General features: G+C 44.9%; 1 protein-coding gene across 1 annotated transcript; it reads left to right on the plus strand.

Moving 5' to 3' along the window:
* Positions 1 to 1934: 1934 nt before the first annotated feature.
* Positions 1935 to 14993, plus strand: LOC128599277 (mucin-4-like). The gene is made up of 5 exons (XM_053610790.1): positions 1935 to 2082; positions 7712 to 7987; positions 9670 to 9969; positions 10064 to 10222; positions 10458 to 14993. The coding sequence occupies exons 1-5, from the start codon at positions 1935 to 1937 to the stop codon at positions 11891 to 11893; spliced, it is 2319 nt and encodes a 772-aa protein (XP_053466765.1). The 3' UTR covers positions 11894 to 14993.
* Positions 14994 to 19176: the final 4183 nt, after the last annotated feature.

Consider the following 19176-nt stretch of genomic DNA (forward strand, 5'->3'; position numbering starts at 1 on the left):
GAAACCAATGCCCAAGACTGAGACAAGTCAAAAAGACAAGAAAAATAACCCAAATAATTTATTGCAGTGTTATTTTATCTATCTGGCTAAACTCCACATAATGGGCTGCACTAGCACCCTAAGGCTAATTCATCGTGTTTTTTTTTTGTTTGTTTTTTTGTTTTTTTTTGGATTGTCAGCGGGTGAGTACGTTAGTTTTCATCCAACGACATTAGTAAGCTTTGTACATGTGTGAACGTGTAAATAAGCTTAACCAGTTAACTCTTTTTACCAATTGCCAAAAAATTACATTTTTGCCTGTTTTGGAGGTGCCCGTGTTCAGCATTGAATTTATCTGTAATGTCACACTCCACCATAGTGGCTAATAGATTATATGTTCCTACAGTCACTCACAGTAGGCCTATTTCATTCGATTTTAGACATTTTGTAAACAGCTTTGGCCTTTTAGCTAATATAAAATCATTACTAAATAATAAATGTGCCAATAATTTTGGAAGACATTATGAGCTGTATTCAGAATTGAATTATGTTCACTTAGTGAGGATTGAATAGAAAAATTTTGACTGTCAGTATTCAGACATAACTACAGACTTAAGCTCTGTTCAGAGTTACACGTGTGGGGGTGAAGGTTGATTAAAATGGAGGTGTGTCTCAGTTATGTAGTTAGCCCGTTGATCTAAAGTACATTATTTATCGGGTCGAGTGAAGGCCTATTATGCGTCTGTGTTAACACACAGGCCTAGTTGTGCCTTAATGCTCAGTCCTCCAACAAGCTAACTACACAGTCTGCATATCTGTGGTGCCCTGAGGAGCAGTTTTGAGTCTAGTGCCACTGTCTGACAGTTTGATGTAACAGCAACACTGTCATCCTGGAATTTATGTTTATACACTTAAATAACTACAGAATCCCATTCAAGCCCAGTATTAAATACATGAAATACACTATTAATTAATTAAGAATATAATCCCTTTCAAATCTATGAAAAGGTTTACAAAAATCTTCCAAATTAGAGACATTACTCTTCTCAAGGATCAAATATTTTATGGATAAAATTATGAATCAACTTAAAGTGAGCTGTAAGTGTAGAAGATGAGTGATCACCTTATCCTTCAAACTGTGGGCATCTTTTCTTTACAGGAGGGTTCATTAAATTAACAAAAATATTAGAAATTTTAATTAACTTGACTACTCCAAAAAGCAAATTAAAGGCATGATCAAATAGATTACATCCTGCACGTTACGATTTTGTGACCTTGACATAATGATCATTGTCACACTTTGTAAACGAGGTTATGGTAGTCTAAAATACACGTACAGTTTATTTACTGGCAGTTTATTATTCCTGTAAAACAGAAAGCAGTTTGCACATAATTGCACCTCATCCACCTTAAGAATATTTACAATAAGAACATCAAGGAAACACGTCATGAAAAGGTTTTTGAAAAAAGTATTTTTTCAAAAAAGAAATTTCTTATCTCTAATTAAGTTTTATGGCGAAAAAATAAGGAATGAACTTAAATTGAACTTAAGCGTAGCAGATGATTGCTCAGTCAGCTTATCCTTCAAACTGTGAACAACTAGAAGACACGTTCGTTTTAACTGATTTGTTGTTTAATTTAGTCTGTGTATTATCTGTAATGGCAGGAGCAGTTCTCTAACAAGCAAGACAAGCAGACAAGCGGACATGAGGAAATGGAGGATCCATATGATGTATACACTAATGTTGTGTACCAGAAATTAGCTTAGCAGTGTTTAGTCAATGTACTTACATAATGTTATGTAATTTAATTTTGTGGGCGCACGGTGGCTTAGTGGTTAGCTTGTTTTCCTCGCACCGCCAGGGTCGGGGGTTCGATTCTCACTGTGGTCCTGTGTGTGTGGAGTTTGTATGTTGCACCCCGTGCAGCGGGGGTTTCCTCCCCATTCCAAAGACATGCATGGTAGGATCTCAGAGTGGATGAAGAAGGCAGAAGCTGATGATCCACTTTACTGGCAGAAAGAGAAGGAGCATGTGAAGGATCAACAGGACTCACTCCAAAACATTGTGACTAGAGTAATGAAGAGTTTTAATCAACCTGAAGGTGAATCACACTCCGAGCTTTCATCACTAATACACATACACACAGTACGCTGTACTCATACACACACGTCTTCTTACACAAACACTCATCTAACACACACATTTATTAAATATACCACAGAAAAATAAATCACCTTATATTTTAGTACACATTTTGTTGTAGACATTTTTGTACGTAAAATGGTAAATAGCGCTTTACACTGTGTCTCATTCACCCATTCACACACACACTCACAAAACAACAGTAGCAGAGCTGCCATGCTAGGCACTATCTTGCCATTGGGAGCAACCTGGGGTTCAGTGTCTTGCCCAATGACACTTTGGTATGTGGAGTCATGTGGGCCGGGAATCAAACCGCCAACCCTACAACCTGCTCTACCACCTGAGCCACAGCCACCCATTATGTGTGCATTATTACGTCAGTACAAAAACACTTTGTCCGTGTCTCCAGAAGAACTGTGTGAGATTCTGTAAGATTCTCAGTAAATCTGACCAGTTCATTTCCTTATTAATCTACACACATTGTACCAGAGCTGTCACACCAGGGGTCTTGTTTATCTGCCGTGCGTACGCAAAGTTTTGTGTATAAACTGTTTGTATGTTTTAGGGCTGCAACCGATTTCATCAATGCCTTTTTATCAAGTTCATGGATAATTGTTTGTGCATTTATTAATAATTTTGAGGCTTATCCCATATTAATTAATTAAATTATTAATTCAACTTTTTTTAAGAAAAAAAAATTCACATTTTCAATACCTTTTTTTTGTTATAAAAAAAGAAATCCACAAACTGAGTGTTACAAATATAAACTTCAGACTAAAACTTTACATTTACACATTAACTGTTTGTAGGTGTATTGTTTGATTTGTGTTTACTTTGATCATACTGTTTTAATTAGACATTGCAGATTTTACTTGCTCTACACATTTACAGATAAGGATATAAAGGTAAAAAAAAATTCCGCGCTGAAGAAAATACGTCTGGAACACATTAAAGAGCACACGCATCTGACACAGAGTCTGACACGACAAGCCATGTTAATACGTTTATGAGTTTGTTTGAAGTGCTTAATATAAAACATTCTCTGTTTTGGACGACCTGGATCCTGCACTTTTCCTGCCACAACAGCTCAGCTCTGTGACCTATGCTGTTTTTCAAATGAGTTTTATTCATAGAAATACATTTGTGAACTGTTGTGAACTGGGGGGGGGGGGGGGGGATGGGTCTGCACAGTGACGTCAGACACTCAACTTATCCACAATAAAATTCGTTGTTGATTATTTTAATTATCGATTAGTTGTTGCAGCTCTAGTATGTTTCTAGCAGGGCTCCAGGCAAAAAAAAATCTAGTACCCATTGGCTCCTAAACCCGAAATATTTAGGCGCCAAATCAAGTTTCAGGAGCCAAAATTTAGTGATGTGATATCATATGATGATCTCATTGTTAAACAGCTACCTCACACTGCCTTTTCTTTCCCCTCTGTACTCTGCTTTTGTTTACTCTGCCTCCCATAGTTTACACAATGTATTCTTTACATTCACGATATTTGCAATCTTCAGTGTATCACACTGAATCATATTACCGTAAATACTTAAATGTCCAGTCATTTGTTTATTAGTCAGTTTTTTATTCAGCTATGTACATTTAGTTGTTTCCTGCTTGTTCAGGCTCACAGTCATATAGGCTGCATTGAATTTTATTTTCAATCCCCTCATCTCTTTTTCTGCGACTTTATCACTAGCACGTTGCTCTGCTTTCACGATTGGGGTGGCACGAAGGGCAGACCTAGCAATGACACAATCCATGGCGTTCTTATGTTTTTCACTGTGACCATGCTTCTTCACGGTTTCTTTTTTTTTTAATGACTAGAACCGGTAATGAAGTCCATTTCACCAGCAATATCTTGTCTTGCTTTAGCACAAAAGGTGCTGTACATTTTCCCTTTGTCATAACGTAACCAGGCGAACTCTTGTATCCAAGCTGATTTAAACGGTCTTGTTGGGATGAGAGCCGCAGGGACGGGAGAAGAAGACTCAACTTGCTGTGCTTGTCATCATCTGTAAAAGATTGCACACCGATTGAAATGGGCTGGGATGACTCAAATGTCACTTGAGAACTTTCACTGGTCGAGTTGGTTTCAACATCGTCGGCATCTGATGAAGGAGGCAGGGTTTGGACGGCAGGGAATGAGAAGGTCTGATTTTTCGTTTGCGCATTTCATTTTCTTCTCAGCTGGCTAACGCTAGTTCACTACGCAGTAAGCTAACCTACATATAACGGATAAATTCAAATTCCAACAAACTAAAACACATCAAACTAAATTCAACACCTTTAATAATGTTTACACTTCCAACTTTTTAACCCAATAAACGTGATGTTAAACCTGTTTCTGTTCATCTATACAGCCGATGCTTCAATCCCTGACCAGAAGAGTGCAGAGTTTCTTTATTGGAAACCATACAGGAGTGCACGCGAAAGGGCAGGTAGACGCAGGCGCAATGAGACTTCAGTACCCTAACACAAGACGGATGGTCATTTCTATTTCATTTGTTTTTAAATTTTGTTTGTGGGTAAGGGTGGCGACTGGCAGAAAAACATGGTCGCAAAATTAAAAAGTTAGTCGCATTGGTGACCATTTTAGTTGCCATCTGGAGCCCTGGCTAGACATTAAATGGGATTCATCAAGTTTTGCTCATGTGTGAGGATGTGTATATTTCTGCACTCCCCTGACCTTGCGTATGCAGGAGCCCCTAGTGGTAGAAAAGTGTAATAGCAGATAAACTTCCATTCCACTTATTGTTCATCATATCAGTATAACTGAGAATAATTACTGAGTTCAGTGTCACAAGATGCAGACAGATGATACAGACTTGATGTAAAGTGAAGTTGTAGAAAAGGTACAGTTAAAGATGGATTGGGATTATGACGTGTTTAAAGATTTGTCTTATGTAGCATTGCAGAGGGAGGAACTGTTACGAAATGGGACTGGAGGCGGATGCAGGTCACAGTCTTTATTAGACGCAAGCTCAGGGATAAAGTAAACGCGGTCTTCACTGGGAAACGAGAACATTCGAGGCATGGGAAAACAAACGCAATTACTGATCCAAACAATACTCACAAGGATCAACCAAAGACACAGTATAATACTGAGCGAAGTGCTCAGTCACCCAGGCATTTAAATAAAGAACATCATTAACTCAAAGCATGGACACCTGGGGCAAATTAAAGTCACTTAACACAAAATGCTCAATCAGGAAGCGAGGAACAAAAACAATGTCACGTGACTCGTCCGGAGCCGAGCCAGTGCCCTCTGCAGGCCGTGGCGTAACAGAACCCCCCTCCAACGGGGGTCCCGGGCCCCTGCGCGAGCTGTCTCTCGCTGCCACGGAAAGCGAGGCAGCCTCCGTCGGGCAGCAGAGGGGCGGAGCAACACCCCCACCGTGGTTGAAAGTCGGAGCGCCGCCCCTGGCGACGCCGGAAGGGAACGCTGGGCGCCACCCCCCGGCGGCTCTGGAATTCTGGGTGCCGCCCGCCAGCAGCTCTGGAACGCTGGGCACCAGCACTGGAATGCAGGGTGGTGCCCCCTGGCGAAACTGGAGGACTGGGCGGCGTCCCCAGCAGGACTGGCGGGCTGGGCGGCGTCCTTGGCCAGGCAGGGCAGCAGGACAGCTTCCTCGGCTGTGCAGGGTAGCATGACAACCTCCTCGGCTGGGCTGGACAGCAGGACAGCTTCCTCAGCTGTGCAGGGCAGCATAACGACCTCTTCTGCTGGGCTGGACAGCAGGACAGCTTCCTCGGCTGTGCAGGGAAGCGGGATGGCCTCCTCAGCTGGGCTGGACAGCAGGACGGCCTCCTCGGCCGCTTTAAGCTGTCGCTCTGTGGTCGCCATGTTGACCTCAGGTAGGAGCTCCACAGCTGAGACCTCCCCGTAGGCCTCAGGCTGGAGCTCTGCTGTCCTCCTTGCCCCCCCCAAAAAAATTTCTGGGCCAGCCTTCACCTCTGGACTGCGCAGCATGGTGTACCTCCCCTGCAGTGGGAAGCCCCAGATGCTCAGGTCACTGTGCTGGCTGCATTGCACGGCGTCGCTCCTTGGCGGCGGGGACGGGGTAAATGGCGCAAGAGACGACGCGGCGCGCAGCTCAGCTTTGCACTGAGCAATCTCCACTTCTAGCTGTTTGCTCATCTCCAGGGACGAACGGTAAAGCGCCCAAATCCTGGACTCTTCGGCGGCGCTCATGGCTACCTGCTGCTTCTGCATTTTGGGCTCAGTATTCTGTTACGAAACGGGACTGGAGGTGGATGCAGGTGCAGGTCACAGTCTTTATTAGACACAAGCTCAGGGTTAAAGTAAACGCGGTCTTCACCTGGAAACGAGAACATTCGGGGCATGGGAAAACAACCGCAACTACTGATCCAAACAATACTCACAAGGATCAACCAAAGTGGTCAGTCACCCAGGCATTTAAATAAAGAACATCATTAACTCAAAGCATGGACACCTGGTGCAAATTAAAGTCACTTAACACAAAACGCTCAATCAGGAAGCGAGTGAACAAAAACAATGTCACGTGACTCGTCCGGAGCCGAGCCAGTGCCCTCTGCTGGCCCTGGCATAACAGGAACGTGTTCTTGGCACCTCTCGAGACTCTGTGCTGAGAGATGCATCAGTTGACCTCGTTCGCCCAGTGCAGATTTAGATGATCTCTGTTCTAGGGCTTTAAGCTATGGGCATCTTTCACATAAATATTCTTACTGTTTGTATTTAGTCAAATGTGTAGGAAGAAATCTTGCAATTCTTACACAATTTAACTCCGCAGCTATTCTAGGTTATTTAATCATATGTTCATGATCAAATGTATATGTATGAAGACCCTCTTTTCCAGACATGGAGTATCAACAGAAGTGTTTACTGATGACCTGTAATTCAGCAATGCCAGTTTAATGAGTTTCTCCAAAAATAACAGGAAATTACACTGGAGTGGGGCGACTCACCTGCTGAACTCCTAATAGGACGATGTCTTTGCTTTAAATGACCTGTTCTAGAAGATCTCCTTAAAATAAAGAAAGGTGTGGGGGTTCAGTGGCTGGTGAAACAGCTCTGTGTAATAAACCTGCTAAAGTAACACATTAATACGGTTTCCTTTCTGATATCATCTCATGATTTTATTGTGAATCCACAAACAAGCACAGAACAATACTGCTGTGTAAAATAAAGTTTAGTCTCCTCAGTAGTATTCAGTGGTTCTGTAATATCCAGGAAACGACAGCAGATAATGATCTCTTCAGAGTGCATCGTGTCCCAAACTGCAGTCTATCACACTAAATAACTTCTATTTACTCCTTTATTCTTAACGTTCCTGCAGCAGAAATCATCAGAATGTGTTTGGACTTTGCACACAGAGCTGTGAATCCATGCAGTGTAGAAGCTCACAAAGCAGGAGTTCTGAAATGTTCTTCACAAATAGTCTTCAGTAACATTGTTCTAGTAGAAACCTCAACATGACCGAGGGGGAAAGGACGAGTAGAAAACCAGTGTAACGCTTTAATGGAGTGTAGAAGCAAAGGAAGCTCATCTGTGTGTATGTGTCTGTGTGTGTGTGTGTGTGTGTGTGTGTGTGTGTGGATGCAGGAGTTCATACACTACAGAGGATGTACGGCTGTGAGCGTAATGATAACGGCAACACTAGAAGATACGATGAGTATGGTTATGATGGAGAAGATTTCATCAGTCTGGATCTGAAAACTGGAACCTGGACTGCAGCTAATGATGAAGCTGAGAACTTCATAAACGAGTGGGATCCTACTGGAGATAAAGCTAAACGGTGGAAGGACTTCCTGCAGATTGACTGTATTGATCAGTTACAGAAGGTTCTGAATTATGCCAAGGAAACTCTGGAGAGGAAAGGTAAAGTGTGTGATCTGCTCTGTTACTGTAACTGCAGCTGCTCTCTCTCTCTCTCTCTCTCACACACACACACTGATAGTGTACACACTTCTTCATAACAGCACACACACTCTCACTCACTCACTCACTCACTCACTCACTCACACTCTCTCTCTCTCTCTCTCTCTCTCTCTCTCTCTCTTAAAGTGTAGACACTTATAACACACTCCTTCAGTACAACAGGGGAGCAGTGGTGTCTCTCAGGTTAAAGCTCTCAGTTACTGATCAGAAGGTTGGGGGTTCAAGCCCCAGAACAACCCTGCAATCTCTGCTCCAGGGGGCGCTGTATCATGTCTTACCCTGTGCTCTGACCCCAACTTCCTAACAAGCTGGGATATGCACAGAAAATAACTTCACTGTGCTGTATATGTGACTAATAAAGGCTTCTTCCTACACAGTAACTACATTCTCTATGACATCAAATCCGTGCCAAAGATCCGAGCGCGTTATTCACGCTCATGTGTGGTAAATTACATCCATTAGAGAACAACAGCTGTACAAGCGTGGAAAGGGGAGAACTCACGTACTCGTTTTAAACACAAGCTCTGACACACGAGGAACAATCTGTATACACAAGCAACATCATCCCTCACACTCAGGAGCTGCTTCTTTTCTATTAACATCCTAAAAATGTAAACTGGTAGAACACTTCCTGTCTAATAACAACTGCTAAAGATTCCCTCATTTACATATATTATATTACATAATGCAGTATGTTGAAGGATATAAATCATGAAGACTGTGTGTGGATGAAGCTGTGTCTCTGGTGAAGAGTGTGTGTGGACGAAGCCACGTCTCTCATGAAGAGTGTGTGTGGACGAAGCCGTGTCTCTGGTGAAGTGTGTGTGTGGACGAAGCCGTGTCTCTGGTGAAGAGTGTGTGTGGATGCAGCCGTGTCTCTGAAGAGTGTGTGTGTGGATGAAGCCGTGTCTCTGGTGAAGAGTGTGTGTGGATGAAGCCGTGTCTCTGGTGAGGAGTGTGTGTGGACGAAGCCGTGTCTCTGGTGAGGAGTGTGTGTGGACGAAGCCGTGTCTCTGGTGAAGAGTGTGTGTGTGTGGATGAAGCTGCGTCTCTCATGAAGAGTGTGTGTGGACGAAGTCGTGTCTCTGGTGAAGAGTGTGTGTGGATGAAGCCGTGTCTCTCGTGAAGAGTGTGTGTGGACGAAGCCGTGTTTCTCGTGAAGAACAGGTAACTTCACTAATGGTTCCTCACAGTGGCAGGCAGCCAATCAGAACTGATTAAAGGAAAAATTATGCAATGATGTTTGAGGTTACAGTCAAGCCAGTTGGACACGCCCACTGCTGAGGAGAAGAAAAAGTATTCTGAGCAGAATAAATAGTGAGTGTGGGGAGTGACTTTGCTTATGTTTACGGATCGTTCCTCGTGCATCAGAGCTTGTGTTGCTCGCACGAGGGTTTAAAACGACCGTGCGAGTTCTCCTTTCTACACGTGTACATCTATTTTCCTCTCGCAGTTGTAATTTACCACACGTGAGCGTCAATAACGCACTCGGATTTTTTGCACGGATTTGCCGCCATAACGCTCTGTCCCTGAAACACACACATACACACACTAGTGGTTTTTTTACACTATATGTGTGTGTGTGTGTGTGTTTTAATATTTTTGTCTCTGTGTGTCTGCAGTTCGTCCTACAGCGTCAGTGTTCCAGAAACACTTGTCTTCTCCAGAGGTGGTGTGTCATGCTACAGGTTTCTTCCCCAAAACAGTGATGATCACCTGGCAGAAGGACGGAGAGGACGTGCATGAGGGCGTGGATCTCAGAGAGACGTTACCCAACCAGGATGGAAGCTTCCAGAAGAGAAGCGTTCTGACAGTATCAGCTGAGGATCTGCAGAAACACACCTACACCTGCGTGATTCAGCACAGCAGCTTGGAGAAGGAGATAGTGCTGCCTGTGAGCGAGCGCCGAATCCTGAATCCTGGTCAGAGAAACACTTTCCTATAAAACTACAGATTTACACTGAAAGATGATTTATTTCTGCAGCAGATAATAAAGACTCTGTGCTGATTTAACAGATAGAAGAACAGGTGGAGGATCAGGTGGAGGATCAGATGAAGAATCAGGTGGAGGATCAGGTGGAGCTCCGATTGGTATCATCGTTGGTGTAGTTGTGGCTCTCGTTGTTTTTATTGCTGGTGTTGCTGGATTTGTGGTCTGGAAGAAGAAGAACTCTGGTGAGGAAAAAAAAACATTAAGTTCAAGAGAAAAAGTGAAGTTATTTCCCTGTAAGATTTATTAAATGTACATATTTTCATATTCATATTACATTTAATATTTTTACAGTTGAATAAATAAAACCAGTATTGCCAGTGCTCTCACCTCACAGAATTTATATTTAGTTGAACTTTTCTGAAGATCAGTTACAGAACAGTTTCTTTATTAACTGTGTGACTGTAATCTGTGTTTCAGACTCCACACTTCCACTCTCAGACTCCACATCTGTTCCACTCTTAGACTACACACCTGTTCCACTCTCAGACTCCACATCTGTTCCACTCTTAGACTACACACCTGTTCCACTCTCAGACTCCACACCTGTTCCAGTCTCAGACTCGACACCTGTTCCACTCTCAGACTCCACATCTGTTTCACTCTCAGACTCCACACCTGTTCCACTCTCAGACTCCACATCTGTTCCACTCTTAGACTACACACCTGTTCCACTCTCAGACTCCACACCTGTTCCAGTCTCAGACTCGACACCTGTTCCACTCTCAGACTCCACATCTGTTTCACTCTCAGGCTACACACCTGTTTCACTCTCAGACCACACACCTTTTTCACTCTCAGACTCCACACCTGTTCCACTCTCAGACTCCACATCTGTTTCACTCTCAGGCTACACACCTGTTCCACTCTCAGACTCCACATCTGTTTCACTCTCAGACCACACACCTTTTTCACTCTCAGACTCCACACCTGTTCCACTCTCAGACTCCACATCTGTTTCACTCTCAGGCTACACACCTGTTTCACTCTCAGACCACACACCTTTTTCACTCTCAGACTCCACACCTGTTCCACTCTCAGACTCCACATCTGATTCACTCTCAGGCTACACACCTGTTTCACTCTCAGACTACACACCTGTTTCACTCTCAGACTCCACATCTGTTTCACTCTCAGACTCCACATCTGTTTCACTCTCAGGCTACACACCTGTTCCACTCTCAGACTCCACACCTGTTTCACTCTCAGACTCCACACCTGTTCCACTCTCAGACTCCACACCTGTTTCACTCTCAGACTCCACATCTGTTTCACTCTCAGACTCCACATCTGTTTCACTCTCAGACTCCACACCTGTTCCACTCTCAGACTCCACATCTGTTTCACTCTCAGGCTACACACCTGTTTCACTCTCAGACCACACACCTTTTTCACTCTCAGACTCCACACCTGTTCCACTCTCAGACTCCACATCTGTTTCACTCTCAGACTCCACATCTGTTTCACTCTCAGACTACACACCTGTTCAACTCTCAGACTACACACCTGTTTCACTCTCAGACTCCACATCTGTTTCACTCTCAGACTCCACATCTGTTTCACTCTCAGACTACACACCTGTTCCACTCTCAGACTCCACACCTGTTTCACTCTCAGACTACACACCTGTTCCACTGTCAGACTCCACACCTGTTCCACTGTCAGACTCCACATCTGTTTCACTCTCAGACTACACACCTGTTCCACTCTCAGACTCCACATCTGTTTCACTCTCAGTCTACACACCTGTTCCACTCTCAGACTCCACACCTGTTCCACTCCCAGACTCTACATCTGTTCCACTCTCAGACTCCACACCCGTTCCAGTCTCAGACAGTGATATACATCTGAAGTGATGAGTTCCAGTACTGATGGTTCTGCATCTGGGGAGGCAGAGTCTGAGGTGTGAATACAGCTTCACTTCCCACTCTTTCTGTTTATCAGAACTGACTGAGTTTAGAAATAGTAGGTGATTTATTACTGGGTCTAAAATGACCAGCTTTATATTGTATAATTTGAAAAAAAAATTCCACTATATCAGTAGCAAACGTGTGATTTATCTTCACCTGTACTGAGAAAAGAACAGAAGTGTAAGGACAGTGATGAGTTCATACATTTCTACAATCATCAGCCCTGTAATTACTGACTCACACTGATATGGCAGTGGTGTGGTGGTGGGGGTCTCCTATGAGTGATAAACGGTTAACCGCGTTTTGGCACTTTAGTTTTTAATTTAGTCTTAGTCCTGTGTCAAATGTCTTTGATTTAATAGTTTTATCATATTTAGTCATCCTTACCCTAATTTTTGGTTCAGTCAACAAAAACTGTTGAAATTCTTAACCATAAGATTATAAGATTAAGAACAGTTAGTGTTTAATGAACTCATCTCATCTTCATCGTTAAAAAAAGGCTCTTTCACAATGAGCACGACGCAATAAAACGAAGTGAATCACAGATGAACGATGCTTTCACACCGAACGCAAAACGATTGATCGTCTTCAGCTAATTCATGTCTGCACTATAGGTGGTGCTGACCAAGAATGCATTTTACACCTGCACACTAGGTGGCACAACCCACTACCTTTGACCCCTGAGAATCACTTAAATGTTGGCGCAGAGCACCACAACACAAACTGTTAAGAAGAAAGTTTTTTTGTGTTTTTCGAACTGGACCATCGAGCTGTTTAAGTCTGAATGAAATAATGTGAAATATAATAAATAACAGCAGTGGGACAAAACCCGAGTTTAATGCCCACGACCAGCACAGTTTTATTTTCATGGTGGAAAAAAAGTGTCGCTTTGTCACGCCGCGAATGAACCACACCCGGTGTGAATAGCTCCACAGGGATCTATTGTTTCGATACAAGATCATCATCACATCAAACATTAATCACGCTCAGTGTGAAAGGCCCTTAAGAACAATAAAAATAAGAAAATTCACAGTATAAAAAGAGGTAATATAAGTAGTGGAAAGTGACAAGTAATGATACTTATGTTTTGCATTTATTTTAATTACAGAAAGGCTTTAGAAAGTCTGTTATAAAAGATAAAGAAAAAACTATAATGTAGCAGTTGAAAAGATATACGACTATAAAGTGTGCAACACTGCTGTATTCACACTGCCATGTCCGTGTCTAGTCAAGTCCATAGCCGAGAGTGACATCACAGTACATTTAAAGTGCTACATTTTACATTTTAACATTTATTGTGGCATAAATTAAAATTCATTATTCATAAATTAGGCTAGCGGTGGTGTAGAGATGCATGGGGGATTTATTCCCTCCCAAAAACATGCCAGTAGATGGACTAAGATAAAGTGCCTCTTTTTTTTTAATTCCACAAACTGCATATTTACAGTATCTCATATTTTCATTCTGTTTGTTTATATTTTTGGGTTTGTTTTAGAGTCCAGTGGGATTTAATGTGGTGTTACATTTATAAATAGTTTTTTTTAACCTTCTTAGAAGTTAAAAACTACAAAACTGTCAGATAGGCCTGTCACAGTGACTGCTTTTGTTAGACGATGCATTGTCCCAGAAAAAATTAAAGTGATAGTCACTTTAAGACCATTTTAAGACGCCGCTATAACGATAATATAACAGCAAAGTTTTTGTCTTCTGACGAAAATATCCTTTAGATTTAGTCAGTATTTCATCCTGTCATATTTAATCATTTTAGTCAATCACTCTGATTAAAACTGCAGTGAATATTAGGCATTTTAGTTGATGAGAAAACGCAAAAAAAATAAACTAAATATTCACACATTTTATATATTAAACGTGAAAAACATGTGCCCTTGTCGTGAACCTGATCTTCTGAAATATTCCAGTGAGGTCACTACTGTAATACAATATTGTGAATTCTTGCTTTAGTTCTTCGTTGTGTGTTTTAGTGCGTTGTTACAGAAATTGTTCTACCTCGTACCCTCACTGAAGTTCAACTTTACTTGTGAATTTGTGTAATTTTGTGCAGAAGTGTGTTGTAATATTATGTTCATCTTGTGTAAATGTCTGATTAATATAGGATGTGTTTAGGAGAGTTAATTAACCTGCTAGTAAAGCGCTTCAGTTTCCCGTGTTAGTGTTCATTCACTGTTCTTCACCTCACGCAGCGGCTCAATCCCCAACACGATTTAGTCATTAGTATCTTGTGTGTCGTTTTTTTTCAAAAATGTTTTAATTAAAATCGATGCTAGTGTTTGCTACAAATCTTAAATTTGTTTTGTTTTTTAAACAGTTTTGAATCTGCATTTTTATCTACAATTTGACGAATATTCGAAGTCCAGATTTTACTTGAACAGCCCTAGAGCAGACGAGAGTGTCACGATTCCCCCTTTGAAGCAGCGTGCTCGAAGCGCGAATGCGCGAGCACCTGCCTTTCCGCTGTTGACCGTAGGGACATCGGGACACGTGGGTTTTGTTTATGTTTGTCATGTCTCCACCCTGTTCCGTCATTGGCTGGGAAGTCACGTGTGTCCGGATTACCCTCAGCTGTTAGCAGTTGCGAGGGTAATCATGTCCGCATATATACCGCGCGCTTCCCAGCACACAACGCGGAAGATTAAGTAAGTAAGTAATACGAAGTGAATGTTTAGCGTTAGTGTAATTCGTGTCATAGTCATAGTCATAGTCATAGTCATAGTCATAGTCAGTTCGTGCTGGATATCCGCTTCCAGTTAATTGTCTTAGTTCGTGTCTTGTTTTGTGTAACGACCTAGATTCCTGCCTTGCCCAGTGTATGCCTGTTTGCCAATCGCCTGACCTCTTGCATGTTTATGGATTACGTCTTGGATCATGTTTCGGATTTGTCTGCCTGTCTGTCGTCAAAATTAACACTGTTCACTGTGCATCCGCCTTATCTCTGCTCCGTCACGATTTGTGACAGAATCTTCCGCCTAAACATGGATGCAGCAGGAGAACGGAGGAGACGCGGAACCCGGAAGCCGACGCCAACCGTCCCCGCTATGGACTCCGTCCACTTCCCACAATGGACATTTATGGAGCTTCCGGACCCATTTGACGGATTTTTCGGTGCCCCAGAGTATTTCCTGGTAGACTGTCAATACTACTTCACCAGTCTGTTAGACCCTAAGCCAGAGGAGAAGCAATGGCTCCGATTTATGTGGTCCCGGTTCTTTGGACCGGCCCGTCAATGGGTTCAGCTCAAACTGGAGAAGCACTGTAGGAACCTGGACGGTGTAGAACAGTTTGTGGGGGATTTCATGTTGCGATTCGGGAGTCCGGAGGCGAAGGAGGAGCTAGAACAACTTCTCAGGGGTGTAAGTCTGGAAGGCGAACCTGCCCTGCCGTTTACCCACTACTACAGGCAACGTCATACAGAGCTCAACCCTGAGATCCAAGCCAAGCCTCCAGTCAGGAAAGTCCAAGTCCCAGTCAAGTCTCATGTCCCTGATGTCCAAGTCCCAGTCAAGTCTGAAGTCATTAAGGTCCAAGTCAAGTCTCAAGTCCCTAAGCGCCAAGTCAAGTCTCACGTCCCTGAGAGCCAAGTCAAGTCTCACGTCCCTGAGAGCCAAGTCAAGTCTCACGTCCCTGAGAGCCAAGTCAAGTCTCAAGTCCCTAAGCGCCAAGTCAAGTCTCACGTCCCTGAGCGCCAAGTCAAGTCTAACGTCCCTAAGGTCCAAGTCAAGTCTCAAGTCCCTGAGCTCCAAGTCAAGTCTCACGTCCCTGAGCGCCAAGTCAAGTCTCACGTCCCTGAGAGCCAAGTCAAGTCTCACGTCCCTGAGAGCCAAGTCAAGTCTCACGTCCCTGAGCTCCAGGTCAAGTCTCACGTCCCTGAGCTCCAGGTCCAGCCTCCAGTCCCTGAGCTCCAGGTCCAGCCTCCAGTCCCTGAGCTCCAGGTCCAGCCTCCAGTCCCTGAGCTCCAGGTCAAGCCTCCAGTCCCTGATCTCCAGGTCAAGCCTCCAGTCCCTGATCTCCAGGTCAAGCCTCCAGTCCCTGAGCTCCAGGTCAAGCCTCCAGTCCCTGAGCTCCAGGTCAAGCCTCACGTCCCTGAGCTCCAGGTCAAGCCTCACGTCCCTGAGCTCCAGGTCAAGCCTCACGTCCCTGAGCTCCATTTCAAGCCTCCAGTCCCTGAGCTCCAGGTCCAGCCTCCAGTCCCTGAGCTCCAGGTCCAGCCTCCAGTCCCTGAGCTCCAGGTCCAGCCTCCAGTCCCTGAGCTCCAGGTCCAGCCTCCAGTCCCTGAGCTCCCGTTCAAGCCTGCTGACACGCCCAGCCAGGCTCTGCTCACGCCACAGGCTGCTGACACGCACAGCCAAGCTCTGCTCACGCCACAGGCTGCTGACACGCACAGCCAAGCTCTGCTCACACCACAGGCTGCTGACACGCACAGCCAAGCTCTGCTCACGCCACAGGCTGCTGACATGCCCAGCCAAGCTCTGCTCACGCCACAGGCTGCTGACACGCCCAGCCAAGCTCTGCTCACGCCACAGGCTGCTGACACGCACAGCCAAGCTCTGCTCACGCCACAGGCTGCGGACACGCACAGCCAAGTTCTCCTCACGCCCCAGGCTACTGACACGGCCACCCAAGCTCCGCCTGTGCCCAAGGTTCACCTGGTGACCTCAGAGCCTCAGCCTTCCTGCTCCATGGCGAACGTCGTCCCCCCCTCATGCTTCGAGGAGTGCTTTGTTCCTCTCCCTGGCCCCACGGAGACCCACACTCCTCTCCCTGGCCTCACAAGGGACTTCTCCTGCACTCCTGAGTACAGAGCTCTGTTTCCCTGTTCAGCTGTGGACGTCGCTCAGCCTCCCTGCTCAGCTGTGGTCGTCGCTCAGCCCGCCTGTTCAGCTGAGGTCGTCACTCAGGCCGCCTGTTCAGCTGTGGATGCCGCTCAGCCTCCCTGTTCAGCTGTGGACACTGCTCAGTCATCCTGCTCCATGGCAGATAGCATTCCCCCCTTCTGCGACGAGGAGACCCACGTTCCTCTCCCTGGCCGCATGGAGACCCACGCTCCTCTCCCGGGCCTTACAGGGGACTTCGCTCTGCCTTCCCGTTCAGCTGGGGACGTCGCTCCGCTTTCAGGCTCCGACGAGGACGTCGCCCTGCTTCCCTGCTCCGCTGAGTACAGGCCTCTGTTTCCCTGTCCAGCTGAGGTCGTCGCTCAGCCTCCCTGTCCAGCTGAGGTCGTTGCTCAGCCTCCCTGTCCAGCTGAGGTCGTCGCTCAGCCTTCATGCTTCGCCAAGGATTTCGCTCAGCCCGCCTGCCCGGCTGTGGTCGTCGCTCTGCCTCCATGCTCCGCCGAGGACTTCGCTCAGCCCGCCTGCCCAGCTGTGGACGTCGCTCTGCCTTCATGCTCCGCCGAGTACAGTGCTCTGTTTCCCTGCTCCACCGAGGACATCGCTCAGCCTCCCTGTCCAGCTGAGGTCGTCGCTCAGCCTCCCTGTCCAGCTGAGGTCGTCGCTCTGCTTCCCTGTTCAGCTGAGGTCATCGCTCTGCTTCCCTATGCCGCCAAGAACACCGTGCCGTTTCCTGGCTCTGCTCGGGACATTCAGCCCAGGGGGCCGGGGCCGCCAATGAAGATGGATGACTCATGGCACTCCGGGAGGAGTGCCTTTAGGGGGGGGTTCTGTCACGATTCCCCCTTTGAAGCAGCGTGCTCGGAAGCGCGAATGCGCGAGCACCTGCCTTTCCGCTGTTGACCGTAGGGACATCGGGACACGTGGGTTTTGTTTATGTTTGTCATGTCTCCTCCCTGTTCCGTCATTGGCTGGGAAGTCACGTGTGTCCGGATTACCCTCAGCTGTTAGCAGTTGCGAGGGTAATCATGTCCGCATATATACCGCGCGCTTCCCAGCACAGAACGCGGAAGATTAAGTAAGTAAGTAATACGAAGTGAATGTTTAGCGTTAGTGTAATTCGTGCCATAGTCATAGTCATAGTCATAGTCAGTTCGTGCTGGATATCCGCTTCCAGTTAATCGTCTTAGTTCGTGTCTTGTTTTGTGTAACGACCTAGATTCCTGCCTTGCCCAGTGTATGCCTGTTTGCCAATCACCTGACCTCTTGCATGTTTATGGATTACGTCTTGGATAACGTTTCGGATTTGTCTGCCTGTCTGTCGTCAAAATAAACACTGTTCACTGTGCATCCGCCTTATCTCTGCTCCGTCACGATTTGTGACAGAGAGGACAGAAGCTGCACGAATGGTCAAATAAAACACTTAAACTGCATTTGCATCCGTCTCTACTCGCTGAACATGACATGGTAACACTCATTCTCGTGTAAACAAACACACGTGTAAACACAATGGGTGATTATCGAGGTCAGCAAAAAGTATTGAGGTCACGTCCATATATCACACAATAAGTCAATAACGTAGTTCTCGTGACAGGCCTACTGACAAATAAAACCTTCATTAACTGTAAAAATGAGTTTCGTTCTTTTCTCACTTCAGGGAAACATGCATGCTACAGATGTAATAGTGGAGATTATAAATTAATGCAAAATGCAGACTTTTTTTTTATTCTCACAATTGTGTGAGTGATGCAAATACATTGCAATGTTCTGCTCCACTGAGATTATTGCTGTAGGAGCTAATACAGGTGGGTGTGTGTGTGTGTGTGTGTGTGTGTGTGTGTGTGTGTGTGTGTGTGTGTGTGTGTGTGGTGCTTGTACCAGTGGATCAGGTACTGCAGTGTTTAAATGATTTGTTCCATAAATATTAGTATTGTGTAAATATGACTATTTAAAATTTGAAAAGGGCTCAATGATCTTGAAGCTGCAGTTAAATTTTTTTTTTGTAATGAATGTGTCAATTTCTATGTGAAATTGATATTTTATTTTATTACTTATTATATGTTCGATACAGTGCCCTCCACTAATATTGGGACCCTTGGTAAATATGAGTAAATAAGGCTGTGAAAAATTGTGCCAAATAAAAACCTGACGTGGTTGGATCTTCCAGCAGGACAATGATCCAAAACATACATCAAAATCAACACAAAAATGATTTACTGACCACAAAATCAAGGTCCTGCCATGACCATCCCAGTCCCCTGACCTGAACCCCATAGAAAACCTGTGGAGTGAACTGAAGGAGATTTTTGAAGGATCTGGAGAGATTCTGTATGGATTCCGCTCTCCATGAGAGCAGAGTATTTTTGAATTTTTTGAACAAAAGAT

The sequence above is a fragment of the Ictalurus furcatus genome, chromosome 22 (genome assembly GCF_023375685.1).
Source record: "Ictalurus furcatus strain D&B chromosome 22, Billie_1.0, whole genome shotgun sequence".
Taxonomy (NCBI): Eukaryota; Metazoa; Chordata; class Actinopteri; order Siluriformes; family Ictaluridae; genus Ictalurus; species Ictalurus furcatus.

Bases quoted from the DNA above. Each gene is read 5' to 3' on its own strand.
- LOC128599277 (XM_053610790.1), top strand. From the start codon at position 1,935: ATGCATGGTAGGATCTCAGAGTGGATGAAGAAGGCAGAAGCTGATGAT. The intron at 2,083-7,711 runs GTGAATCACACT...GTGTGGATGCAG, and splicing joins GAGTTTTAATCAACCTGAAG to GAGTTCATACACTACAGAGG. The intron at 10,223-10,457 runs GTGAGGAAAAAA...TCTGTGTTTCAG, and splicing joins CTGGAAGAAGAAGAACTCTG to ACTCCACACTTCCACTCTCA.